The sequence below is a fragment of the Lissotriton vulgaris genome, chromosome 3_2 (genome assembly GCF_964263255.1).
Source record: "Lissotriton vulgaris chromosome 3_2, aLisVul1.2, whole genome shotgun sequence".
NCBI classification, from domain to species: Eukaryota; Metazoa; Chordata; class Amphibia; order Caudata; family Salamandridae; genus Lissotriton; species Lissotriton vulgaris.
The window spans coordinates 226,285,838-226,313,679 of NC_141690.1; the positions used below are offsets into that span (position 1 = coordinate 226,285,838).

At 44.8% G+C, this 27,842-nt stretch overlaps 1 protein-coding gene across 2 annotated transcripts in view; it reads right to left on the bottom strand.

Annotated features, from left to right (window-relative positions):
• Positions 1-27,842, bottom strand: part of IMMT (inner membrane mitochondrial protein) — a 512,590-nt gene that overhangs the window by 286,392 nt on the left and 198,356 nt on the right. For both annotated transcript variants that reach the window (XM_086964254.1, XM_086964255.1), the window contains 2 exons: positions 14,730-14,833; positions 2,760-2,895 (listed from right to left, as the gene is read on the bottom strand). In XM_086964254.1, the coding sequence (XP_086820380.1) occupies positions 2,760-2,895; positions 14,730-14,833 (240 nt within the window). The remainder of the gene's footprint in view (positions 1-2,759; positions 2,896-14,729; positions 14,834-27,842) is intronic.

Consider the following 27,842-nt stretch of genomic DNA (forward strand, 5'->3'; position numbering starts at 1 on the left):
CAAGTTGTTTGAAACCTTTTTAAAGTCATATTCTTAATACATGTATTTTGGATTTTTTGATGTTTTGGTCTTGTTGAGTTTAGATAAAGATACTTTATTTTTCTTAACTGGTATGGTGTCCATATATGGTGTTATTACTGTGAGTTTTGATTACAAATACTTTACACATTGCCTTTGGAGTGGCCTGTCTGCTCGTGCAAGCTACCCAGTGAGTGAGCAGGGGTTATCTAAAGTGCGTATCCCCCTTAACCTGAGTAGAAGCAAGGGTTTATATTTGGACAAAGGTACCTACCTTTGCCAACTAGAGACCCCCATTTCTAAGACACACTGACTAAGAAAGAAGCATATCTTATTTACAGTTAGTGCCCCTCCTTTCTCTGGTTGGAACTCTTACTATATGGGTTTGGGTCTGGTCGGTGATAAATTGCAAATAATTAACCCTGATTTCAAGTATGCTTGGGTAGTGTACTGTAAAGCAACATATCACTTAAATTATACAAGCATTCCTTGTATCTCCATCCTGATTGATAGTCCAGGAACCCCCCCACCGACCCCACTATGTATGACCTGCATTAAACAATAATGACCTGAGATAAGTGCCATACTGATGGAAGTACACTTGCGTATCTGCCATTGCTAATAAAGCACCCAGAGAGTCACCATGGATACGTATTGCTCAGCGGAAATAGAGATTTCTAAGGGGGTGCCACAGGGCTCATGTTTGAGTCCCACTCTTTTTAATATCTATGTGGCACCCCTGGCAGGAGTATTGCGTAGGTACGGCTTCATCCCCGTATCATACGCAGATGATACACAGCTCCTCTTTCCTTTTAAAACTCTTTCCACTGAGGTTAGGAACTCCTTTTCTTCAGGCATGAAGGAAGTGGCAAAATGGATGTCTACCAACTATCTCCAATGTAATGTCAGCAAAACGGAGGTCATGTTGTTTGGGGAGGCTAAAATACTATGGACTCCGGAATGGTGGCCAGCAGAATTAGGAGCAGTCCCTGAACCTAAACAGGTCGTGAAGAATCTGGGAATTCGGCTTGATCACGACCTGTCACTAAAACAAAATACAAGCTACATCTCAGGGATATGCTTCCATACCATCAGTCTGCTCCGCAAAGTTTTCCCACTTCTACCCGACTCTGTTAGGAAAACACTTGTCCAAGCACTGATCCTTAGTCGGATCGATTATTGTAATGGCTTGCTGCTCTCGGCAAACGAAGGAGTGTTGGCTAAGTTACAAGTCATTCAGAACATGGCAGCCCGCCTTGTGCTGAATGCTCCCCCGAGAACTGCCTCCAAGCCCCTCCTTGAACAGCTGCACTGGCTCCCAATTCGACAAAGAGCCAAATTTAAAATATACTGCCTGATCCATAAGTGTTTGAATGGACAGGGGCCGGTTTATCTTGAGCGGAAATTTGTTCCTTACGTTCCAGCACGATCCCTCAGATCAAGTAGCAATCTCCTCCTTGTGGTCCCTCGCGTCAAAAAGTCTAGACACGGAGGTAGATCCCTGTCCATCACTGGTCCCATCCTGTGGAACAAACTCCCTCTATCTCTAAGACAATGCAAAGAACATCTTACATTCCAAAAACTTTTAAAAACCATCCTGTTTAAAAATGAAATCTAATTCCATCTCTATACCACGCCCGCTGTCTTACCGGTTCCAAAAGCGCAGAGATACTCCAGCTGGAGTGGATTCAAGCGCTATATAAACCAACAAATAAATAAATAAATAAAGAAAAAGTGGGACATTTTAGAATTCAGGTTACAAATAAATGGATTTGGGGTAAAGAACATTCATACTGCATCTCTTTCTGTCCTACTGGCACTACTTACGCGAACAGGTGTTAAGCAATTTCTACTATGCTTATCTTGGAGCCATCTAAATAACTGATCTAGGTGAGGAAAACACACTGTGTGTGTCAATAGCTGGTGGCCAATGTAGGCAAAAAAAAACCCCAAAAAAGCGCTGCACTTTCAAAACAATGACAAAACCATTCGGTATTCTCTACCCCACCCTCTCGGCAGACCTTAGAGGAAGCTGGCTGTGTAAATACTCTACCCTTGGTGTCCTGGTTCACCTCGCTAGAGTTGGGCTGAATGAAGCAGGGATTAAAGGGTAATCTGCCAACTCTGGCTCAAAAAGGCCTAATGTCTTGTAGGCTAGCCCTTAGATCCTATTGGTTCTGGTCACTGCTCCTGGTTGGAGGCTCAGACCTAACCGGAGGGGTGTGGTATCTCTACTGCAAAACAATGGTGTCTGTTCCAGCAACAATTGCAAGGCTCAGTAGGGCACAGCCCCACACAGGCAGAGCCCTATATGCACTCCTCCTGCTCTTCAAAGCCAGTCTGCAATAGTGCTGGCTGCTGATTACACCAGTCAACCAATTAGACAACTGCAGATTATGTTGATCAAACAAGAATTCTCAGGATTGTATTTGCTCGCATTTTCCTTCTGCCCTGAAGGAGATACAAGAGCAGCTTACCTAAAAAGTCTTCAAACAAGTGGCTTGCTCTATGCTCAGTTATCAGTGCACCGCTGTATGCTAATATTTACCAGCAAGGAAGGTGGGTCTATTGAGTAAAACCCAATGAGGACTTTACAGAGGTTTCAAGCTTAGATCAAACACAAAACTATTTTGAGTGCTTTATTTGCTATTTTGAAGTTTGTTTCACATAACTGAAATGACATTTAAATATGCTCTGCATCTTTCAAACGGAAAAATATACTTTCAGTAACCAAATATTACCTTTTTGACAACGTTGTCAAGATCAACAATCATGTGATGAAGATTTTCTTCTGCTGATATTATGTGAGGCTTTGCTCCAGCAACTGGTGTTTTCTTGGCATTATCAACGACACCCCTCATCCTCTCCAACTCTTCCCTTAAAAACAAACAGGTGAGTATAAGCAACAACAGTAAAATAAGAACCATAATCAGATAGTCGAACTTTAGAAAATAATTATTGAAAACATACAAAATAAGTACAATTATCGCTCTGTACGAAATGCTCCAGGGGGTTCGGACAATCAGAATGTTTAGAAAGCTGTAATTAAGTTACTGTCCACGTGTATCTGGAGTTATCAGATACAAACGGTTATATATCCTCATTACGTTTAAATAAAAAACAAAGTAGCACATTTTAAGATATAGCCATGATAAATGGTGGAGGGTTCTTTGATGTTGCATATTTAAAAGATATATGTTGTGAACAGCCCTCTAAGATGTTGATTTCCTATACGATATTATACAATATATATATATATATATATATATATATATATATATATATATATATATATATATATATATATATTTGAGCAAAGTGCGCAAGCGCTTCGGGAGGGCTCACCACAGCACCCGAACCCTCCGGTTTCAGTTTGGCTCCAGTGCAGTGTCACAGGCTCCCTCCAATTTGCAGTAGGTCCGACGTGTTTCGGGGCCATGAACGCCCCTTCCTCATGGACAAAGTGAAGGAACACCAGGCTCACCTTGCTCTGATCAAACACTTTTTTTATTTGAAAAGAAGGCGTGGTCCGCCCTAAGTGGGTGGAGTTTCAACACTGGGACTTCGTGATATTGTAGTCCTGCAAGGTGAGTAGTCATAATCGCCTTGAGTAGGTTGGGGTTCCTTTACATGATTAATGTCTTTAACATCCTTAAGTAGGAGGGGAGGGCAGGCTGTGAAACCGCTTATTTCATGTGGATGTTGCGCTGTCAGGCGATGATCACTCTCCTCACCTCAGTCCTCATAGGTACGGATACTTGTTCCGCCTCTGAAGCGTAGCTTCTCTCCGCGACCAAGGCCAGCCATAATTATATGTTAGAGCAAAGTACGCAAGCGCTTTGGGAGGGCTCACCACTGCACCCGAACCCTCCGGTTTCAGTTTGCCTCCCGTGCAGTGTCACAGGCTCCCTCCAATTTGCCGTAGGTTCGACGCGTTTCGGGGCCATGAACGCCCCTTCCTCAAGGACAAAGTGAAGGAACACCAGGCTCACCTTGCTCTGATCAAACACTTTTTTTATTTGAAAAGAAGGTGTGATCTGCCCTAAGTGGGTGGAGTTTCAACACTGGGACTTCTGGATAATGTAGTCCTGCAAGGTGAGTAGTCATAATCGCCTTGAGTAGATATAGATATATATATATATATATGCCAAATACCACGCATCAGGAGTTAAAACATTTCAATGCTGGTGTCTACATCACCACAATAAAATCCTTTCGTCACGCATAATGAGCACCCTGACATGCTTTGGGGATCATGTAGTGCTCAGGAAAACAAGACTGAAGTGCAGAGCTAAATCTATGCACTGCTGCTATGCCTGAAAAGCAATTGGACCTACAGTGTACTCGTTGTATGGTGACGTGGGCAGGCACAGTAGGATACACTGTTTTACATTCACTACAAAACTATATTGTGCTCCCAATGCGGCCCGCCTGTACCCTCTCCGACAAACATGTGTAGCTGCTGGCTCACAGGGACGGGCGGGGCGGCTACGTTGTAGTTCATGGAAGTGGGGGTCTCCAGCTGGCGTGGATGGGGAAGGAGCAGCCCCCCACCCTACCCAGTATTATCCAACATAGTGGGTCCTGAAATCATTGGAAGTGGGCTGGCCGACAGCAGCGACACTCTTGTAATGGGGCCTGAAGATGGGAACGATAAGATGTGTAGTAGTTTCCCGAAAAGAAAGGTTAGGTTAGAGACCGTAAAGTTGTGAAGATGGAGCTCTAGAGTTTGGTTGCAGCAACAGCACACAATTATTCCAGAGTTTTGGCAGTTTTGAAGCTTTTTTTCTGGTCTATTGCTTTGTACACAAGATATCCTACATTTAAAGTATCTTTTAAACATTGGTTTAATTTAATAAAAATCCTAGAATACCAGTTCCTCAGATAGTGAGGTTACCCAACTTGGTTGGCAAAGGCCGCGTGATGTTACTTTTGATCAGGGCACAAGTCCTAAAAAAAGAAGTGGGGGGACGCTGACGTCCCGACAGGAAGTGACATCACGAAAGGTAGCTTGCACCATCAGACTCATTGCCTCCCCTCGCTCACCCCTTAGCAAATGGAGCCACACATTCACTCTTTGGCCTTTGCCAACCAAGTTGGGTAACCTCACTATCTGATCCCGTGGGGCAGCACCCGCACCATGTGTTGCACCTGTTGGATCAGCACGCCGGCCCAGCACATAAAGCTTGCCGCCTCCATTCCAATGAAACCAGACCCTGACTGCTGCTGCCACACAGTGGCGTAGCTACATTCCGCCGCCCTGCGGCGCCGCGCTAAAGAGCGGGGGTGGGGGCCTTGAAAGGGGGTGCCGCCCCCAAAACTCGTGCTGACCGGGGTGAGCCGCAGACCGCTCCCTCCTTTCTACACCACCGCTGCTACACGGTCACCTCAAGAAAACTCGGTTACTTTTTACCATGTCTCTTTGTTTTCAGACAAAAATATTTGAATATGCTCTATATGAAATAGTCACATTGCAATTTAAAATTCTGAAGTTACTTGTTCACATTGGAAGGATTCCAATATGAGTCACTGCTGCCGGCGAGGCAGTCCAAGGCACTCCTACACGAGCAGCGTCGAGCTGCCTCTGAATATGGTTTAGTGCAAACTCCATTCAGACACTTAGGTCACCTTTAAACTAGGGTGACCAACAGGCATGAGTACAATTTCAGGATGGTGAGTGGACAAAGGGTCCAAATTACGGACAATAATTCAGGACAGTAGGTCAAAATTCAGGACAAAAACTAAGTTTTACAAACACATCAGAGGCGGTCACTCAATAGCCGCTAAACCGCAGTGGCAATTCCGCTGCGTGGCGGCGGTTTTATTGAATGGGCGGGGCCGCGTCGACCAACAGACATGCGCAGTACTACGGCGGTAGTGCTCGCGACGGACGCTGGCCAACGGGCGCATCGAAAGGGACAGTGTACAAGTACGTAAATAGACAACTAACATAAGTACAAGTAAAAACAAGTTCATATTAGGTTGCGATAATCGTGGACTTCACAGTTTTCTTTGTATTGCATGCTGCTTTGAGCAACTATGCAGGTATTGTTGTGATATTTCATATGACTGATGGAAGCAGCTTGAGTCCCACCTCACCCTCTCCACTCAAACTCCACCGACTGAGATACAACCTCTAGTTCAATCACTTACTGGACGGGATGTTACGAAGCTGCCGTTTTTGTAGTCAATGCTGTTTTGTTTTAGGGCACTGCTGCAATTTCGGAGTTGTTTTTGTATTGATGTTGCTAATATGCACTGCAACAATTTACAGTGCGACTGTGCACTTGCTTTGGTATATGCTGCTGGGTAGGGGTTTTGGCACTACTGATATCAAGTTCGAGGGCGCCCTTGCACTTGTCAGATCTGAGATGCCCAAGTTGCACCATTATGGAGGCTAGTTCAGACATCTTGATAGTGCTCATCTGTACTGCTGTTGTGTGGTCAGTGTGTAAATGAATAACGGATACTAAGTATCTGTTTTAACGCCTCACTTGCATTTCAGTCTCTTCTTTGCATGTTAATTAGTTCATCACTATGCTAATATTGAATGATTTAACTTAGTCTTGATCTGTGTCAAGTGCAATCAACTGCATGCAAATCCCATCTACAAATATTTTAATTTTGTGATATTTGTACAGTGAGAGTTTAGCGCTGTGGAGAAGGAGTGTTTTACAAAACCCACGGATACAACCTCCCTCGTACAGGGGCAATCTGGAGAGGTTGTGGGTATTTAAATAGCACAGACAGTGCATTACAATTGAGAAGGGTGTAGTGTTCTGGGGCACAAGGTAGCGGTCCAGTCGACCTGCGCCAGCCGGGGCACGCTAGCGCGGACGCGTGACGTCATGCGCATGATGTATAAATAAAGGATTTACAAAAGGGGGTGGTGATGAACAGAGTGTCTGAATTGAGCAGACCACTCTTACCCAGTCCAAAGATCAGGGCTTGATCCATCACCGTTATTTATCTCACTGCCCCATCCCAGCTCAGAACCTGGCTATATGCAAATCAGTCTGTCCCTGGCCCAGTGCATCATGGGAACAGGGCAGACTAAACTACCAAGCCAATTCTTTACCAGAAAGGAGACAAGCAAGCCGGGCCGAAGAGGCTGAAATGCCAGAAACCGGTCCCCGGTAGCTTGTTTCCTTCCCAGTGTAAGAATTGGCTTTTGTAGTTTGGTTTGCCCTGTTCCCATCATGCACTGGGACAGGAACAGACTAATTTGCATACAGCCAGGTTCTGAAACTGGGATGGTGCAGTGAGCTAAAAAACGGTGTTGGATCTAGCCCTGATCTCTTGACTGGGTGAGAGTATTCTGTTTAATTCAGAGACTCTGTCCCTCACCACCCCTTGTTGTAAATATTTTTGTCCACCCTAAGCGTGGAAGGGTATGCTCAGATGTGAGTCCCTTGCTCATTGCACCATCAGGATTCAAGCAAGCCGGGCCGAAGAGGCTGAAATGCCAGAAACCGGTCCCCGGTAGCTTGTTTCCTTCCCAGTGTAAGAATTGGCTTTTGTAGTTTGGTTTGCCCTGTTCCCATCATGCACTGGGACAGGAACAGACTAATTTGCATACAGCCAGGTTCTGAAACTGGGATGGTGCAGTGAGCTAAAAAACGGTGTTGGATCTAGCCCTGATCTCTTGACTGGGTGAGAGTATTCTGTTTAATTCAGAGACTCTGTCCCTCACCACCCCTTGTTGTAAATATTTTTGTCCACCCTAAGCGTGGAAGGGTATGCTCAGATGTGAGTCCCTTGCTCATTGCACCATCAGGATTCAAGCAAGCCGGGCCGAAGAGGCTGAAATGCCAGAAACCGGTCCCCGGTAGCTTGTTTCCTTCCCAGTGTAAGAATTGGCTTTTGTAGTTTGGTTTGCCCTGTTCCCATCATGCACTGGGACAGGAACAGACTAATTTGCATACAGCCAGGTTCTGAAACTGGGATGGTGCAGTGAGCTAAAAAACGGTGTTGGATCTAGCCCTGATCTCTTGACTGGGTGAGAGTATTCTGTTTAATTCAGAGACTCTGTCCCTCACCACCCCTTGTTGTAAATATTTTTGTCCACCCTAAGCGTGGAAGGGTATGCTCAGATGTGAGTCCCTTGCTCATTGCACCATCAGGATTCAAGCAAGCCGGGCCGAAGAGGCTGAAATGCCAGAAACCGGTCCCCGGTAGCTTGTTTCCTTCCCAGTGTAAGAATTGGCTTTTGTAGTTTGGTTTGCCCTGTTCCCATCATGCACTGGGACAGGAACAGACTAATTTGCATACAGCCAGGTTCTGAAACTGGGATGGTGCAGTGAGCTAAAAAACGGTGTTGGATCTAGCCCTGATCTCTTGACTGGGTGAGAGTATTCTGTTTAATTCAGAGACTCTGTCCCTCACCACCCCTTGTTGTAAATATTTTTGTCCACCCTAAGCGTGGAAGGGTATGCTCAGATGTGAGTCCCTTGCTCATTGCACCATCAGGATTCAAGCAAGCCGGGCCGAAGAGGCTGAAATGCCAGAAACCGGTCCCCGGTAGCTTGTTTCCTTCCCAGTGTAAGAATTGGCTTTTGTAGTTTGGTTTGCCCTGTTCCCATCATGCACTGGGACAGGAACAGACTAATTTGCATACAGCCAGGTTCTGAAACTGGGATGGTGCAGTGAGCTAAAAAACGGTGTTGGATCTAGCCCTGATCTCTTGACTGGGTGAGAGTATTCTGTTTAATTCAGAGACTCTGTCCCTCACCACCCCTTGTTGTAAATATTTTTGTCCACCCTAAGCGTGGAAGGGTATGCTCAGATGTGAGTCCCTTGCTCATTGCACCATCAGGATTCAAGCAAGCCGGGCCGAAGAGGCTGAAATGCCAGAAACCGGTCCCCGGTAGCTTGTTTCCTTCCCAGTGTAAGAATTGGCTTTTGTAGTTTGGTTTGCCCTGTTCCCATCATGCACTGGGACAGGAACAGACTAATTTGCATACAGCCAGGTTCTGAAACTGGGATGGTGCAGTGAGCTAAAAAACGGTGTTGGATCTAGCCCTGATCTCTTGACTGGGTGAGAGTATTCTGTTTAATTCAGAGACTCTGTCCCTCACCACCCCTTGTTGTAAATATTTTTGTCCACCCTAAGCGTGGAAGGGTATGCTCAGATGTGAGTCCCTTGCTCATTGCACCATCAGGATTCAAGCAAGCCGGGCCGAAGAGGCTGAAATGCCAGAAACCGGTCCCCGGTAGCTTGTTTCCTTCCCAGTGTAAGAATTGGCTTTTGTAGTTTGGTTTGCCCTGTTCCCATCATGCACTGGGACAGGAACAGACTAATTTGCATACAGCCAGGTTCTGAAACTGGGATGGTGCAGTGAGCTAAAAAACGGTGTTGGATCTAGCCCTGATCTCTTGACTGGGTGAGAGTATTCTGTTTAATTCAGAGACTCTGTCCCTCACCACCCCTTGTTGTAAATATTTTTGTCCACCCTAAGCGTGGAAGGGTATGCTCAGATGTGAGTCCCTTGCTCATTGCACCATCAGGATTCAAGCAAGCCGGGCCGAAGAGGCTGAAATGCCAGAAACCGGTCCCCGGTAGCTTGTTTCCTTCCCAGTGTAAGAATTGGCTTTTGTAGTTTGGTTTGCCCTGTTCCCATCATGCACTGGGACAGGAACAGACTAATTTGCATACAGCCAGGTTCTGAAACTGGGATGGTGCAGTGAGCTAAAAAACGGTGTTGGATCTAGCCCTGATCTCTTGACTGGGTGAGAGTATTCTGTTTAATTCAGAGACTCTGTCCCTCACCACCCCTTGTTGTAAATATTTTTGTCCACCCTAAGCGTGGAAGGGTATGCTCAGATGTGAGTCCCTTGCTCATTGCACCATCAGGATTCAAGCAAGCCGGGCCGAAGAGGCTGAAATGCCAGAAACCGGTCCCCGGTAGCTTGTTTCCTTCCCAGTGTAAGAATTGGCTTTTGTAGTTTGGTTTGCCCTGTTCCCATCATGCACTGGGACAGGAACAGACTAATTTGCATACAGCCAGGTTCTGAAACTGGGATGGTGCAGTGAGCTAAAAAACGGTGTTGGATCTAGCCCTGATCTCTTGACTGGGTGAGAGTATTCTGTTTAATTCAGAGACTCTGTCCCTCACCACCCCTTGTTGTAAATATTTTTGTCCACCCTAAGCGTGGAAGGGTATGCTCAGATGTGAGTCCCTTGCTCATTGCACCATCAGGATTCAAGCAAGCCGGGCCGAAGAGGCTGAAATGCCAGAAACCGGTCCCCGGTAGCTTGTTTCCTTCCCAGTGTAAGAATTGGCTTTTGTAGTTTGGTTTGCCCTGTTCCCATCATGCACTGGGACAGGAACAGACTAATTTGCATACAGCCAGGTTCTGAAACTGGGATGGTGCAGTGAGCTAAAAAACGGTGTTGGATCTAGCCCTGATCTCTTGACTGGGTGAGAGTATTCTGTTTAATTCAGAGACTCTGTCCCTCACCACCCCTTGTTGTAAATATTTTTGTCCACCCTAAGCGTGGAAGGGTATGCTCAGATGTGAGTCCCTTGCTCATTGCACCATCAGGATTCAAGCAAGCCGGGCCGAAGAGGCTGAAATGCCAGAAACCGGTCCCCGGTAGCTGGTTTCCTTCCCAGTGTAAGAATTGGCTTTTGTAGTTTGGTTTGCCCTGTTCCCATCATGCACTGGGACAGGAACAGACTAATTTGCATACAGCCAGGTTCTGAAACTGGGATGGTGCAGTGAGCTAAAAAACGGTGTTGGATCTAGCCCTGATCTCTTGACTGGGTGAGAGTATTCTGTTTAATTCAGAGACTCTGTCCCTCACCACCCCTTGTTGTAAATATTTTTGTCCACCCTAAGCGTGGAAGGGTATGCTCAGATGTGAGTCCCTTGCTCATTGCACCATCAGGATTCAAGCAAGCCGGGCCGAAGAGGCTGAAATGCCAGAAACCGGTCCCCGGTAGCTTGTTTCCTTCCCAGTGTAAGAATTGGCTTTTGTAGTTTGGTTTGCCCTGTTCCCATCATGCACTGGGACAGGAACAGACTAATTTGCATACAGCCAGGTTCTGAAACTGGGATGGTGCAGTGAGCTAAAAAACGGTGTTGGATCTAGCCCTGATCTCTTGACTGGGTGAGAGTATTCTGTTTAATTCAGAGACTCTGTCCCTCACCACCCCTTGTTGTAAGTATAAATAAAGGAGGCGTGCCCGAGGAGAGCAGTAGGGACCACGCGGAAACAGAGCACATGTCCCGTGTATTATTAATGCGGCGGCGCCGCGTTTGCTAGCGCAAGCGCACTAGAGCCCATTATACTGGCGACGAGGCTTTTAATGAACCCATGCTGTGCAATTAACCCCTCCGTCGCCTCCTGAATCACGCGCACTGAGTGTCCTCCTGTTTTGGGCCTGCAAAAATCACGCTGCTAGTGAGCCTGCCAGAGGAATGCTTCCAGTCCCATTGGGCCGGTAATGAAAGTTCCCCTGAGGCCTCTACTCATGCCCAAAGGAAGGGAAAGTGTGCAAGTGTCTTCCCGCCACAACTAGGAGCAGACCCACACCCAAGTACCACACGGGCCTGCATTGGAACACAGTACAGAGTGGCCAGACAGGCAGATCGTCGGGGTAAGAGGGAAAGAAAGACAGCCACAGGAGAGTACCCCAGAATGGCCCTCCAGACACCAGGACAGGCCAATATCAGTGCACTAAGGAGGTGGCAGCGCACGTGCTGCGAAGAGGGTTTTTTATGCACGCGTCAAGATGGCGTCAATTCCCGCCATTGAACCATTCATAGTGGATGGGGCCCCGTCATCCCTAGCTCCACGATGGAGAGACTGGACTGATCGCCTCCAGATCTACGTCGAAGGGGCGGGCACGGCCCGGGAGAGACGCAGAGCTCTGCTTCTCCATCTCGGAGGCAAAGATATCCACCGGATCTACAAAACGTTAGTAGAAGCCACGCCAAAAACATATCACACTCTTGTCAACGCTTTGAACGCTCATTTTGAACCGATGGCGAACAAGGACTACGAGTGGTTCATCTTCCGCCAGGCCAAGCAGGAAGCCGAAGAGTCGTTGGATGCGTTCCACGGAAGGTTAAAAGAGTTGGCCAGCACGTGCGGTTTTCGGGATGAACAAGAAGAAATCCGAGGACAGATCATCCAAGGCTGTTACTCATCCAAACTCAGAGTCACCATCCTTCAAGAAGACGGCAAGCCACTTGCGGACATCCTCACCCTAGGCCGCTCCAAAGAACTATCGCAGGCGAGAGCCTCCCACATGGAGGCAGCCCTACACCGCCCCGTCAAGACAGAGCAAGTCAACACGGCGGAGAAAGTGAACGTGGTAAGGCCCAAAATGCGCCAAAACGTGGGGAAGAAGCAGCAAGACAAAAAGGGGGGGGGGGGATACCGCCACGGCTGAACCATCGTACACGCTGGAGCGGATCACTGCACTGTTCCACCCACTGGCGACACCGACACGTCCTGCCCCATCGCCATTGCTGTTGGTGGTAGCACTTAAATGCTTCCATAGGGCACTGTACCTGACGAGAAATGTGTACCCTTACGCACCTGCGGTGCCCCTGGAAGGCTCGCCCGGGGGAGGGGGGACACTCACAAACTCCATGCTATAACGCTGGCATGAGGTGAATGTCCGAACGATAGGCGACCTGTACAAGGAGGGAGTCTTGGCAACCTACGAAACACTGGTTGGGCCTATCACGGCCTGTATTGCATTGCAAGGATTTATTTCATTCCTCCACAACAGAACCCAACGAGTCAAGGTGAATCATTTGCACTGTCAGACAACCAAGTGAAGTAGTGTGGCTCACTGGTTAGAGGCGGCAGACCCGAGAGCAGAGGACGGCCCGGGACCAGGGTTCGATTCCCGGCGCGGCAGGTTTCTGGACCAGGGTCAGCGGACTCGATAATTCTCTCGCCTCGGTGCCCACTCTGATCAGCGATCACACTCGGCAACTCTGGGCATTAGCTTGCCTCATCTTCACTAACGGCCCCACCAGACCGCCGAGGATGCCTGGTCTCACCCTGGAGATACCCATTAAGGGACCATCTCTCAGGGAAGCCAGGAAGGGTTTCGCAGCGGTCGAAGCGCCTTGGGACCCTACGGGTAAGTAGTGCGCTATATAAATGCCAATACATTTACAAGGTCAATATGGAGGTACCACAGGGGTTTCTGCCCTTTCACCCTTTCACCCATTCTCCAAAACTTATTCCTGGAACCTCTTTCAAATGCACAGAACTCTGCGAACGTTCTTTATCAGATGTATGCAGATGACACTCAATCTCCTCCCCAGAAGACTCAATTTCCCTCAACTCTACCTTGCTGAACAATCAAAACTGACTCACTGATGAACATCTCGAGCTTAACACTTACAAAACGGAATTCCTCCTCATCGTTCCTCCTAATCATACTCCCAAGATCGACCTCTGGATGAAGCATCTAACAGCCTTCAACTGTTCTCACATTATTGATTCCGCTAGATCCCTTGGAATTACACTAGACAAACACTTGAATATGCAGAATCATATCAGCAATGCCACCAAAGGAGCTAATTACCAGATGAGTATACTAAGGAATCTCAAACCCTTCCTACCACAGTCCAACTTTAAGCTGGCGGTCCAAGCTCTTGTGTTGCCTAGATTAGACTAAGGAAGCTCCATTCTTTGCGGTCTTCCAAAATACAATATGGTCCCTCTAATGGCCTTCCTTAATGCTACAGCCAGATGGATAACCAGTACAAAAAGAAATAATCACATATCTACAACCCTAAACACTCTAAACTGGCTACCGTATGAAGCAAGAATACAGGTAAAGGGTAAAGATTGCTTGCATGACACATAAAACCCTACATTTCAAGACCCCCACATATCTGGCACGAACGCTAGAGTTATCAGGGGGATGCAGATACTCACAAGTGCAAGTTTACTGCTACTGAAACCAGAGATTTTCCACAAAAAAAAAAAAAAAAAAAAAGAGAACGAGCTACAGAGCCTTCTCGGGTATCGAAACGAAGATATGGAACTCTCTGCCACTGGATATCCACCGAATTTCATCTACCTCTTCATTAAAAAAAGAAGTGAAAACAATTCTAATGAACAAGTTTCTGCCCTAAGACACATTATGTTTTATTGCTGATTTATCTGCCTATTATTCTGATGCTCTGTTTGACCACTACATTGATGTACAACCATAGACACCAGCTTTACCATGCTACTGTCATATGTGATGTGTCTATTCTTACAACTGTATCCTACCTACCTTATAATGTAAAGCGCTCAGATACCCTCAAGGACCATGTTCGTGCTATACAAAACTTTATAATGTGTATAGCAGCAAGTCATAGTGTTGTACCAGAGACACGGTACACCTTGTGCTCAAGCATTTACATCAATTATAAAATGCATTAAACAGTAAGAAACCACAGAATACCGAGGATTCTGTCCCAAGTGATGGAGTCTAATATAAAGGCAATCAGTGCAGTACTATTCGTGGAAGGTTTGCCCTTACCAAGTAATCGTCTGGGGCAGGTACAAGCCCAGCCCACACGAGTTACACAAAAGGGTGAACAAACATACAACACAAAGAAAATGTACAATTAGATGTGGGTGTCTGATATGCCAAAAGTGCCAATTATAAACTGCAATACGTTGACACAGTCTTTGTTAACAACTGCAGCTGTCTGGTAGTCAATTGTGGTTCAAGGCTACTCACTTGGCTTTCAAAAGAGCATCAGCAGCTTCATCCACAGCCTTTCGTCGTACAGACAGTGCATCATCCAAGGCACGCCACTGAGCAGATTTCTTTTCTGCTGGAACCTAGAAAAATATCAGTTTCAGCTCATTCATATGTAAACAGGGTCTTTATTTTCAAGTAGAAATAGAAACAAAATTTGTTTCAGGAAAAGCACAATTTTAAAGAAGGAAAAGTTACTTCGCTGTAATTCTAGTTCTCATTCAGGGGAATCTCCACCAAAATCACGAGCAATAAATTGCACTGGTCTCTCACAGGACCCCAGAGAACAATTTACTAAATAAATACACAAGAAACTTTTCTTTAGAAAATGCAATTTAAAAAAAACAATTAAAAAAAACTTTGGGGCAAGCTATTGTGACTACATTGGACACAATGTTATATTTTTTAAAAAAGAAGGCAATTATAAAGTCAAACTATCGCTCAGTCCTTTCAAAAACGATATTGAAGGAAATGCGAGAGCGATGAAGATAACGGGCTGGATAGGCTGCAGCCTTTTATGATTGGAAAACAGATTATGCTCTGTTAAAAAGCTTCTTTAAGCAATAATTCATCGTTTATAACCCACTAGATATTCTGCAGAAGCATTCTGCTGAGTTAATCTGCTTCTACATTCTGAACACCTGAAAAGTGCTGTAAAATGAAGGTAAATGGCTATTGACTATTTGCAAAAACATGGATCTTGTTCCCCATTGCTTGTTCAGATGATACATCATTGCTGTGTGGCCTATCAGCACAAGCAAAGAGTTAGTCTTCGTTGCTGGAAGAAAAGAGTTAAGAGCCAGATGTACTGCTCTCAATTTCAGTAGACTGTTGTGGTAGGGCATTTCTTTTTAAGACAATATCCCTTGTCCTTTAATTTGATATGAGCTTAGCAAATCAGATGTATTCATTACAATGGTCTGCATTGAAAGGTTTTTGTGAAAAACAATCACTTTTAATTGATACTTCACTTTGCACCACTAAGAGACAGACATTACACCCAGATTTTGATTCAGTTTACATCCCTGTACTCAATAGGCATCATATGGTGGAGTGCATGAGGCATCAAAAGTTGCAAGAAGCCATGATCCCAATAAGGGTGAGATATGATGAGTATGAGCCTGTGTCCTCCTCAAAAGATCGTGACAATTCAGACAGACAAACATTAGGCTCTCTCCCGAAGAGTACACTTTAACACCTATTCAAGCAATGCTCACAGATGAAGGGATTGGGAAAACCCAGTCAGTTTAGGGTAGATTGTGTACTCTACAAATGATGCATAACCTCCTGAGCAGTCGAAGTTTTGATCAGCCAGTTGTTCAGATATGGAAAGGCCAATATTCTCTTCGCAGGTATGTGGAACACCATCATACACTTTGAGAAGGGGCATATGTAAAGCGAAATGAATGGTGTTTTACTGGTGACAGTCTTTCGACAAGAAATCGGAGAACGTTTTGATGCAGATCCATATTTGGAATATGAAAATATGCATTCACATCTACTTGGAGTATAAAATTAGCCTTTGATGTCATTGATAGGTCAAGGTTGTCGCAGAAACTATGCACCAGGGGTCTCCAGGCAAAAATACTTACCACCACGTTAGTAAAACAATTTGGTGCATGTCAAATTATTTATTTATATAAGAAGTTTTATATAGCGCTAGCTCCACCCGGGGGGTATCGGAGCGCTTAACATTCGCATAATCATAATGAATAGAGAACAGTTTATATAAGTGTAGCAGTTATACATGGTGGACTAAAAGAGTCAATTGAGTAATATAGACAGTAACAGTACACAAGGGTAGTCTCAGTGGTCAGAATAACGTGGGAGGTGATTGAGTATAAGAGAAAGGGTGGGAGGGGTAAGGGTGGGATGGGAAAGGAGGGAAGCAGGGTGGAGTGGGGTCAGGAAGGGGGAGAGTAGCAGAGAGAGGGAGGAAACGGTAGTGCTTTAAGGAGGAGGGGGAGTATAGCAAGTACGGTAAGCGAGGGATTAAGTACCCCAATATTTGTTGAGCAGGTGCATTTTAAGGGTTTTTTTTAAGTTGACATAAGAAGGGTTACATCGTAGATCTTTGGGGAGGGCATTCCAAATGCTGGGGGCCTTACCAGTCTAGAAGCGAGATTGAGAGGCTTTTTTTATTTTTTTTTAACAGGGGGGGCGACGAGGAGAAGAGAGTTGGTGGTTCTCAATGTCCCGGCGCAACCTGCTTTATTGAGTTTGCTGGAGAGTTTGTGCGTAATGCAGACAATTCTATAGGAGGATCTGCCTTCGATGGGAAGCCATTTGAGGTCCTTGAGGGCAGGTGAGATGTGGTTGAAATGCTTACAATTAGTTGTTAACCTGGCTGCTAAGTGGAGGACAGATTTGAGGGGGGCAAGGTGAACTTTGGGTGTTCCTGAGAGTAAGGCGTTTCCGTAGTCAATTTTCGAAAAGACTAGAGATTGGATAACTGATTTGAAATCTTCAGCTGGAATGAAAGGTTTGATTTTTTTGAGCTGCCAGAGTGTGAAGAGTGCTCCTTTTGCCGAGGTAAGTGTGGATGACAACTTGTCCAACATAGTCCCCATTAACAAAGGGCTAAAACAGGGATGTGTTTAGTCTCCATTCTTTTCAACATGTTTAAAGCGGACATAGCACTGGCTCTGACAAACCCAAAATCGTGGCCATCGATACTTGACCAACAGCTATCTGTATGACAGTATGCCAAGGATGCTGTTTTGTTAGATGTATCGGCTATTGGTCTGCAATCTTGACTTAACAACCTGACTGTAGCACCAACAGACTAAAAATAAATCCATGAAAAACCAAGAGTTTCTTTAATAAGGCTGGGTAAGCAGCACTCTTAGTTGTGGAAACTTGGAGGCAAAAAGCCTCGACAAGATACATGCTAATAAATTTAGCATTTAGTTTCAGGCCTCACGCGTCAGCAGTGTTGACAAGGAAGCCCAGCAAAAACGAGCTGCAGGAATAGCCGCTGGGTTGTGTAAAGCTGCATCTACTCCTACAAGCCCTTCATTACTGCCTTTACTTTAAGTTATAAAACCTACGTTTCTGTCCTCGCTCGTATATGGCCATAAAGCTTTATCTGACCAAATTTGGGCCCTGGCTAAAATCAGCAGCAATCAATACTATTTTGACAAATATTCCGGTGGCCGAATTCTTCCAGGGAATCTCAGATCTGTTTAGAATTCGGCCTCACAGACCAAATACTGGAACAGCAGGCCAATCTATTGAAACTGTTGGTTTAATTAAAACAAGCAGATGTTAGGACTTTCAAATTTCACAAAGGCCAAAAGATGCTCAAACTATCTTCCAAACACTGGCAAGAGGAGATTCGGATGACTCTGCCCCACCTACAAATGTCCTCCCCTTGGGCTCTGAGCATCTCATATGATTCATTCAAAAGCCTTTTACATAAGTCCATTAAAAACCAGTCAGTAAAAAATTATATCCTCACACTATAATCTATGTCACAACCGGTTTGTACAAGTAAACTACGGGGAGTCGAACCTGCAACCTTATAAGCGACTCCCATTGTTAAAATCCTATACATTAAGGTTTTTAAGGACAAGAATGGGCCTATTTGAAGTGGGGAAATAGTCCAAAGTGGGGAAACTTACAAGGGCAGGCGATTCCTACCGCTTCTGCCCTTATTAGAAGGAATCACTGGCCCGCGTATTGTGTTCCTGTACTGGGCTTGCATAGAAAAGACAATTTTGGCTTGTCATTTTTTCGAGAACAAAACATTCACGTCAGGATGCAATCGACCACTGTTATGAGGAGAGGGATTGCAGACTTACAGTGCACTTTGTGAAGTTTATAGATACAGTGGCCGCTAGAAGCGCCTCACTAGTGAACCCTGCGCCGGCTGAAAAGCAGCACATCCACAACCTCTTATAAAAGAATATTTGGTCCTGCACTTTGGTTAATATTTTTAGAATCCTCTTTTTAAGTCCTAAAAGCTCGACATATGCTTGGTTTATATGAACGGTGTATTTTAGATGCATGAACTCTATGCGTTTTAAAGATTTAAATGGTTTTAGTTAACTATCAAATAAAAATTGTATTATTATCATCATACAGAATGTCTATTGCACACATCCAGTCTTCTAGATTGAGATGAGGCTACATTTGATGAAAGACTAGCTTCCTAATTTCTCTCTGTTTGTCTGTTTGGCAGTTTTAATTCTAGGATGGGTCACAATTTTTGCTTTGATCTAATTTTTTCTAACCAGAAGATTGACCAAATACAATCCCTTTCCATGTTCGAAAGGGGGAATTTGTTCCACAGTTTGTTTTTTAAGAAGGGTTTGACTTCTTGAAGCCTGTCTAGTTGAAATAGACAGGAAATTTTTCAAGGAATAGCTGGGATAGGTGACAAAAGTTAGAGAAAATGCATTTTGCAAAACAAAGTCAATTGTTTATGAAGCTGTATCGCTCTATTCCTATATTCACCTTACTGGTGTAGCAGATGGAAGAGAAAGGCAACAAAGGAGTTCTGGTGTTCCTCCTGAGGCAGCTCCCGACCATCTCTACCTTTTGCACTGGAGCAATTACTGCTGCTGGAGCAGTTGTGGGGTTTAAACACTTTGTTTAGAAGAATTAGAAATCAGATTTACATTGCTTTTTATATTTTCATTTTTCCAGACCAACAGCTTTGAGCAATTCTATCCGTCTTCATATGTTGCATTTTCTCATCAGCTTGTCACACAAAAGATGTGGTGCTAAAGAACTGAAGTTTTAGAATTCACACACAGTTTTAGGCCTTTAATTTCGAAGCCAAGAAATGGCCAGGTCATGGATCAAAAGCAACTAGGACTGATGAATCCGCAGCAGCATTGATTGTTTTGTTGGAGATCATCATGCCTTCTGCCAGAATATATTGAAAATATTCCCTTTTTTTCATCTGAATCTTCATCAAACACAGCAGATATGAAATATCGCTGTGGGATTTCCAGCAAAGTAAAGATGTTCCATTGGCAGTTTTCATCACCAGCACCCATGGAACACATCTTACTTCTGAAAGAATCAAGGCATTTTTATCTTCTTGTCAGAGGAACGTGTAAATGTTGGTGCTGTAGACAATAACGGAACATGGTTGTGGATTTGCCCACATTAACAAGGGTTTTCACCTAGAGTCTTCAATTAGTTCTTTAGTCTAACCTACTTAGCTGAAGCCAAAAATAAAGAGAAGTTACACAGCTGTTTTTAGAAGCCTTGGACCAACCGTCTTGACATGGAGCACCAATAGATTCTCTCTCAAAAAAGCACCAATTGGCCATAGTGGTAGGCACTTACTTTGAGCATCACCACCCCTCTGATAAAAATGTCCTTGAAGGTACAGAGATCATCAACTTAAGAAACATTGATGGAGGGGACTCCGAAAGTGTTGGTGAACAACTTCTGAAGCTTGATAAAGCAGATTAGGTCCTAGAAGAGGTAGATGTCGGTGTGCATTTCTTCAGCAGGAATAAGACTTCCAACCTAAAGGACATGTAACACACAAATGGTGTTTCAATCAATCAATCAATCATTATATTACATTTATAAAGCGCGCTACTTACCCGTGTGGGTCTCAAGGCGCTGTGGGGAGGGGGTGCTGCTATTGCTCGAAGAGCAAGGTCTTGTGGAGTCTTCTAAAGGTGAGCAGGTCCTGTGTCTGCTGTAGGTGGGTAGGTAGGGTGTTCCAGGTCTTGGCGGCGAGGAATGAGAAGAATCTGCCGCCTGAGGTCGTTCGTTGGATGCGGGGACAGCGGCGAATGCGAGGCTGGCAGAGCGGAGCTGGCAGGTGGGGATGTGGAAGCTGAGTCGGCTGTTGAGGTAGGCTGGTCAGGTGTTGTGGAGTGATTTGTGTGCGTGGGTGAGTAGTTTGAAGGTGATCCTCTTTTCGACGGAGAGTCAGTGTAGGTCTCAGGTGGGAGGTGATGTGGGAGCGGTGAGGGACGTTGAGGATCAGTTATTGCAGGTGTTTGTCCGGGATGCCTGCGTAGAGTGTGTTGCAGTAGTCTAGCCTGCTGCGGACGAGGGCCTGGGTCACTGTTCTTCTTGTTTCGGTGGGGATCCACTTGTAGATACTGCGGAGCATGTGGAGGGTGTTGAAGCAGGAGGAGGAGACGGCGCTGACCTGCTTCGACATGGTCGAGGATGATGCCCAGGTTGCGAGCATTGTCGGTGGATGTTGGTGCTGGTCCCAGCGTGGTTGGCTACCAGGAGTCGTCCCAGGCGGAGGGGGTGATTCAGAGGATGAGAACCTCCGTCTTGTCTGAGTTCAGCTTCAGTCGGCTGTTCCTCATCCATTCAGCGACGGCCTTCATTCCCTCGCGGAGGTTGGTTTTGGCGGTGTGTGGGCCCTTGGTGAGGGAGAGGAACAGCTGGGTGTCATCGGCGTAGGAGATGATGCGGAGGTCGTGCTGGCAGGCGACACGAGGGGGGCAATGTAGACATTGAACAGCATCGGGCTGAGGGATGAGCCCTGGGGTACGCCGCAGATGATTTTGGTGGCTTCGGAGTGGAAGGGGGGAGGTGGGGAGGCGGACGTTCTGGGTTCTGCCGGAGAGGAAGGATGTGGTCCAGTCAGGGCCTACTCTTGGATTCCGGCTTCTTGGAGGCGTGTCTTTAGCGTGCAGTGGCAGACCGTGTCGAAGGCAGCTGAGAGGTCCAGGAGGATGAAGGCTGATGTTTCGCCGTTGTCTAGTTGGATCCTGATGTCGTCTGTGGCGGCGATGAGGGCTGTCTCGGTGCTGTGGTTTCTTCGGAATCCGGACTGGGACAGGTCTAGGATGTTGTTGTCCGCGATGTAGCGGGCTGAGTTGCGTGTTGACGACTTTCTCAGGAAGATAAAAAAAGAGGATTCCAAATTACTCTGGCTCAGCCTGCAGACAGATGTAATTATCTGTACAATGCTGAGCATTATGGTGAAAGATTCCTTAAGGTCAACAGCCAGTGACTAATGTCGAGTGCCTCAATGGTGATCTACTTGCCGATGATTAGTAAAAAGGCTGGTGGTGAAGCTAGTCAGACCTCTTGGTAGATCATCTTCTTGAAGAGGCTGTGGAAAGGTGTAGCACGCTCTCTAGTAAAGCAGCTACCTCTCCCATGACCCTCAGATCTCCCAGATGTAGGAAATGATCTTCGTACAACCCATGAGGTAAATCTTCAGTCTGTACTTAATAGTTCTTTTTGAAATCTTTTGAAATAGGATGCAAAAATGAACACCTTGCAATGATCAGGCCACAGGCAGGGCATTTTTCAAAGAGCGCTGGCATTCTGCAGTAAAAAAATAAAATGTTATCTGTCCCAAAATCGAAAGGAAATGCTCTTCCTCTCAAAAGATACTGTGTTGCATTTGGAAAAGGCTGCAGAGGTTTCTGATAGGAAAACCAGTAAAACATGCCTGTTTAAAGGTAACATTTGATTTGCATTGGTTGTCATACTACAAATGCAAAAGTTAAGTATCAAAATCGCATTTAGAAGCCAAAAAATGGTCTCAAACATGGAGTAGCACCACTGTCACTTAGAACTGTTTTGTATTTTCTCCCTTCTAAAAGAGGAAAAGGCAACAGGGATATGCTTCCATTGTCATGTATCCTTGCAAAGAGGAAAATCTGCTGTCAATTTAACACTCTGGCCCACCAACACACCAGCCGCCAGCAAGGTAACAAACTCTCTGTTCATTTTCACAACCAGCTGACCGTCATGCAATGTTACATCCATATGTCCCCTTCTATTCTTGTGGCTTCACCACGAAGAAGGGAAGGTGATTTAAAGAAAAAACCATGACCATGAAGGAAAGTAACCATGTTTGTAGCTGCAGTTGCTGTATATTCACTTATTCCGTAGATTCCTTCCTGCCATCTTGTGTTAAGTACAGTCGTTTGCAAATTGCAATTGCAAATTGCTTTTCTGAGACGTCATCTTCACTCAAGATACATCTGGTGACTCTGCCTTCAGCCCACAATGCACAAGGATAAATAAAGCACCTGAGATTGTTTTTTTCTCAGCAAGTGAGTAATAAGTGTGCCTACTAAAACCTCCTAAGGGGTTTGAATATCCTCACAATAGTCCTTAGTGAACCTGTGTAGGGTTGATCATGTAGCAATCTTACAGATCTCAGCTATTCCTTAAGAAGGCCATAGTTGCCCCCATTTTTCTTGTGGAACGTAATCTAGCTACAACTAGTGTTTTGCCTTGGCAAGGCATGTTTGGATGCATGTTACAGTACATCTGGCTAGAACCCTCTTGAAAAAGGGATCTCTAGGAAAGGTCTTGCAAAACCCACAAATGCTTTGCCTTTGGGATAGATGCCACTCTATCTTTATCTGTAGTACCTTAGTTCTCTCAATGTGTAAAGCCCTTTCAGCCACCTTTTCATGCGTGGGAAGAAAATAGGCAACTCTATTGTCTTGTTGACTTAAAAAGGGGAATCAAATTGGTTTTAAACTTTGGATTTGTTCTCAGAAAAACTCTATCCTTATGGATCTGAATAAAAGGTTCCTCTATTGTGCCAATTTGCAGTTCACCAACGCTCCTCAGAGGTAATTGCAACTTGAAGGATTACCTTTCATTAGGTCCCACAGGCCTTGTGAACACCACATTAAGGTTCAATTGAAGGGGCTGGTGATATTTTAGGAGGAATAACCAATTTAAGCCCCTCTATAAAGGCTTTAACAACACGCATCCTGAAAAATACAAAGTGTTCTCTACTTTGCATGTAGGCGCTTCAGCAGCTAGATGTAATATAATAGAATTGTATACTAGGTCAATTTTTTGAACATGCTGCAGGTAATAAGTACATCCTTTACTGATGTTCTAACATGTTCCAGCTGTTTATTTAAACCGCAATAAACAAGTCTTTTTCATTTTTATGGATTACCACCTGAACCTTGATGGGGTCCTTTAAAGTTTTACGTGGCACATTTGCCATGCTCTTTTGCATTGTCCGCTTTGGACTGACCTTGTGGTGGTCAGGTGCCCTCTGTGTCAAAGCATGGCAGGCTGTGGAATCATCAGGCGGTGAAGCCGTAACAGGGCATGGCTCAAGATTAGTGTTATCTTGTGGGTCGACTTTATAGTCTACTCACAAAGTGTCCCCATCCCTACATGATGCAAGATCAATGTAAGGGCCTTGGGTGTCAAAAAGGTTCCCATGATCTGAATCAGAATGACCGAGTCATAGCAATAGAGACTCATAAAGGAACTGCAGAGGTGAGGAATTGTAAGATTTTGGGGGAGGTTGGGGAGTGTATGGATGTGGCACTGGGATAGCAGAACACCAACCCCTCAGAAATTACTTTCTCAAAAGTCACTTTTCCTTTTTAGGTCGAAGCCTGCATGCGCTATTGCAGGCAAAGAGAAATTGTCAGGAGGGGTTTTCAATATGGCATGAAGCCACGCCCCCTTTTTCCATTGGCAGGCCTCTCGAGACGGAGGCCTGCCATTGGAAAAAGCTCCTGTTTTGCAGATTTGTCTGCTCTGGATACCGCCTCTCGAGGACTCCATGACCTGCCTTACGGTATCACGACAATATTTCTTGAAATATCGCCTTGGCAACCATGAAGCAGGTCAGGGAGTCCTGGAGGGGCGGGATTCAGTATCCTGTTTCCGCCTAGTTTTTTTTTTTTGCGTTTGTGCCGTTATTTCGTTGGGAGTCCTCGGAGATGGAGGTTGTGGGGGTGAGGCGGTGCTGGTCAGTAAACGGTGCTTGTTTTTCTTAAAAGTTTTATATGGGCCGAAGTTATTGTAGCACTTTACATTAGCACCAGTTTGATCACATATGGACACATTCATTTTTGTAAGCACAGGGAGATTAAGTAATTTGGCCAAAATCACAGGGTTTTGAGTCGACGCAGAGACTCAAACCTGGCTCCCGGTCCAAATTCAGATACTATGGCCGTTACCCTCTCCTGCTTTGACTGGTACATTACATATTTCTCAGGACTGAAAAGTCCAGAACACTTTCAAAGAGGCACAGGGTCTTCTCATCTGTAGGCACAGTTCTTTCTGATGCCTCCTGAACTCTTAAGTAACAGTGACAGGAGGAGATTCTCCGCAGCGTGCAGCTCGTTCTAGTGACGTCATTCACACCAGGGAGGTAACTACGACTGCCATCTTGAGAGTGGCAAGACCCTTCCAGGCTCTAAACACGGGCTGCTGTCAGGCGCTTGCTCTGGCAGTATGATATGAATTAGCGCGCTGTGCCCTGCACTGAGATGTCAAGAAAATGAAACGTTCGCCTGCCCCGATCTGTCAGAGGCCGTGTCACGTGTGACATCTTTATACATTAGATGCGTCCTTGGAATGGTTTCTCCTGTAAAATTGTAAACATACGCAAGGAGTCTAGCATGTGTTGTAAGATAAAGAGCCAAGAATGGTTAGTATTTGTGTTTGTTCTTTTTTAACTGTAGCAGCGTTTCGAGACATGAGCTCTCAAATGTCTTACTCATCCTGTCGAAGTTCTTCATGTGCATTCTGGGGGTTGGAGGGTTTGTTTTTTTACGTGGTAAAACGAGGTTTCAGGTCCTAGAATGCCAAGTTAAAATTTGACCTGGATGAACTTTTCACGCATTGGCCTAGGAAACTTCACAGCCTGGGTGAGGACAACAGCATTGAGAACAGCATCGAGAAGCTACATTACAACACTTTAAACCAGCTTTAAATTTTTGGGGGGAATTTGTAATGTTTTAAAAACTATCACAGATCTGACATTATAGTTAACAGCTTCCTGTACTGCTTTGGGGACTCAATGTACTGCCTGTATGCAGGTGCAGCCCACTGCACAGCGGTTCCCCCACCTATGCTCCATTGCACAACAAAAATTGCCACTGATACTGCTGATGGTCGATGCCACAACTATTATAGCAGTCCTCGCTGTCCATGTACCCGAGGGCAAGCGTCAGCAATGCCTTCCGCGCAGCTGATGTTGTGATTGGTTCCCATCGGGGTGTGTGGATTTTCTCAAAGGGTAAGTGGCGTACACACCTGATTAACTATTTTTAACAAGCATTTGCAATGCAAAAGGTCTCGCTGTTATGCGTGTTTGAGCTATTGGCATTGTAAATGGCTATGCCTTTTATGTTGGTTTTGGTTTATAAAACAAAAAATAAAAGCTATTGTCGTTTGCAATGGCATTCGCTTAAACTCGCATAAATGCAAGACCTATTGCATTGCAAATGCTTGTTTTACACAGGACTTGTTATGGTGTCTGTGACTCTTCAGGAATGGGGGCAGGAAAGTATTTTCACTCTGGAACCACGGCAAGATCTTGCATGATGCTTACTCCTAAATATTTTATCTCATTACAGATTCAGTTGTCTCTCACATCCACATTCTAGGCTATTATCTCGCATTTTGAATTATTCACTAAATAAGAGCCCTGGGGGTCAAAAAGGTTGCCATGATCTGAATCAGAATGACTGAGTGATAGCAATAAAGTGACTGTAGAGATGGGGGACTGTAAGATGGTGGTGGAGGTTGGGGAGTGTAGAAAAGGCTAATGTGGCATTGGGAAAGCAGAACACCAACCCCTCAGAAATTAATTTCTCAAAAGTCAGTTTTCCTTTCTCCCAAAGGACAGGTTATAGTTTCTGCGACTCTTGAGGAAACTGCTTCAAAATTGTGGGTTACTGCCTCATATTTGGGGAGGGTTCTCTAAAGCAGAGGTATATACCATTATGTCATCAGCACACAACACTTTATTCATGAAGTGCCAACATAAAAATGGGATAGCCTCCTTGTCTGATCTTAGTTGGTAGGCTAAAGGTTCTACATGTAAGTCTAATAGGAGTGGTGATATGGGACAGCCCAATCTAGCACCCTTGTAATTTTTTGGCTTGGTATCAAATTACAAAGATGATAGCATCCCCTGCCGCACCTGGTGGTCGATATATCAGTATTCCAGTAAATGTAATTTGGGGTGTGAGGGAAAGTTTAAAGACACCAGCTTCACAGTCGGCCATATTAAGGTCTTCCCATTTACATTTAAAATTTTTCTTAAAAATAATTCCAATGCCGCCTCCACCTTGGTTCAGTCGATCTTTCCTGACCAGAGTGTAGTTTGGGGGTAGAGCCGTGGCAATGTCCGGACCTGAACTGGCATTAAGCCAGGTTTCCGTCAAGAATAACGCGTTAGGAATTGGTTCACCCTCAACTTAAAATCAGTTGATCAGGGTCACCCAAAATTGAACAATTATATTTTTAATGTATTTATATAACTCAAGGATTCCCATTCCTGCAAGCAGATTAGTCTCTTTATATTTTTCCTAAAACTTTTTTAATCTCTTCTTCTGGGAATGAGAATTTTGTTCTTCTAGGAATACCAGCAACTGCCTCTCCAAACAATCTTATTTTGACCCACTCAAGTACTCTATCTTTATAAAATTAATTAAGAAAACAGAAATACTGTTTCTATATCCTTTAAATCCTTGAAGTTCAGATCAGGGTCCCTATTTAAAAACTGCTTAACATCATTTCTATTCCTGTCTGCTTTATATTTCCGATCTTCTATCAAGTCAGAATGCTTTAACTTTCTGTTCTCTCGTTCCTTTATTCTTTTCTCTTCCACAATTAACCAAAGAATCACTTGCATCCTTTTTAATTCTTTCCCTCACTAAGATTACGCTGCTGTAGTTTAATTTCATAGCTTTTAATACAGCTTTCTAGTTTATTCTGTTCTTCATATTCTCATTTTGGTTGTACGACGGTACAATGGAGGTAATTACTTCGCATGCCTTTGGCACACTTTTGTGCGCCCAACGAATATGAATTTACAACACATGCCAATACCACACATTCTTTTTAGATTTAAAATCAATGTATTTATTGGGGGAGACCACCCAACCCCCTCCCCAACTTACCTTTAAATGCATGGTATTGGCATGCGTTGTAAATGCATATTTGCTGTAAAAATATGCATGCTAAGAATGCGTGGTAAAGGCATAATGAGGTAAAGGCTGTTTTCCCTCATTTTGATCTTTATCCTGAGATTTGGTAAATATCTCTGTTAAGTAAGGCTTGTATAAATTGTCAGCCACTGCATGCAAAGTTGTTTCAATAATAAATTCAAAATATTCTTTAGAATAATGTGTTCTCTAC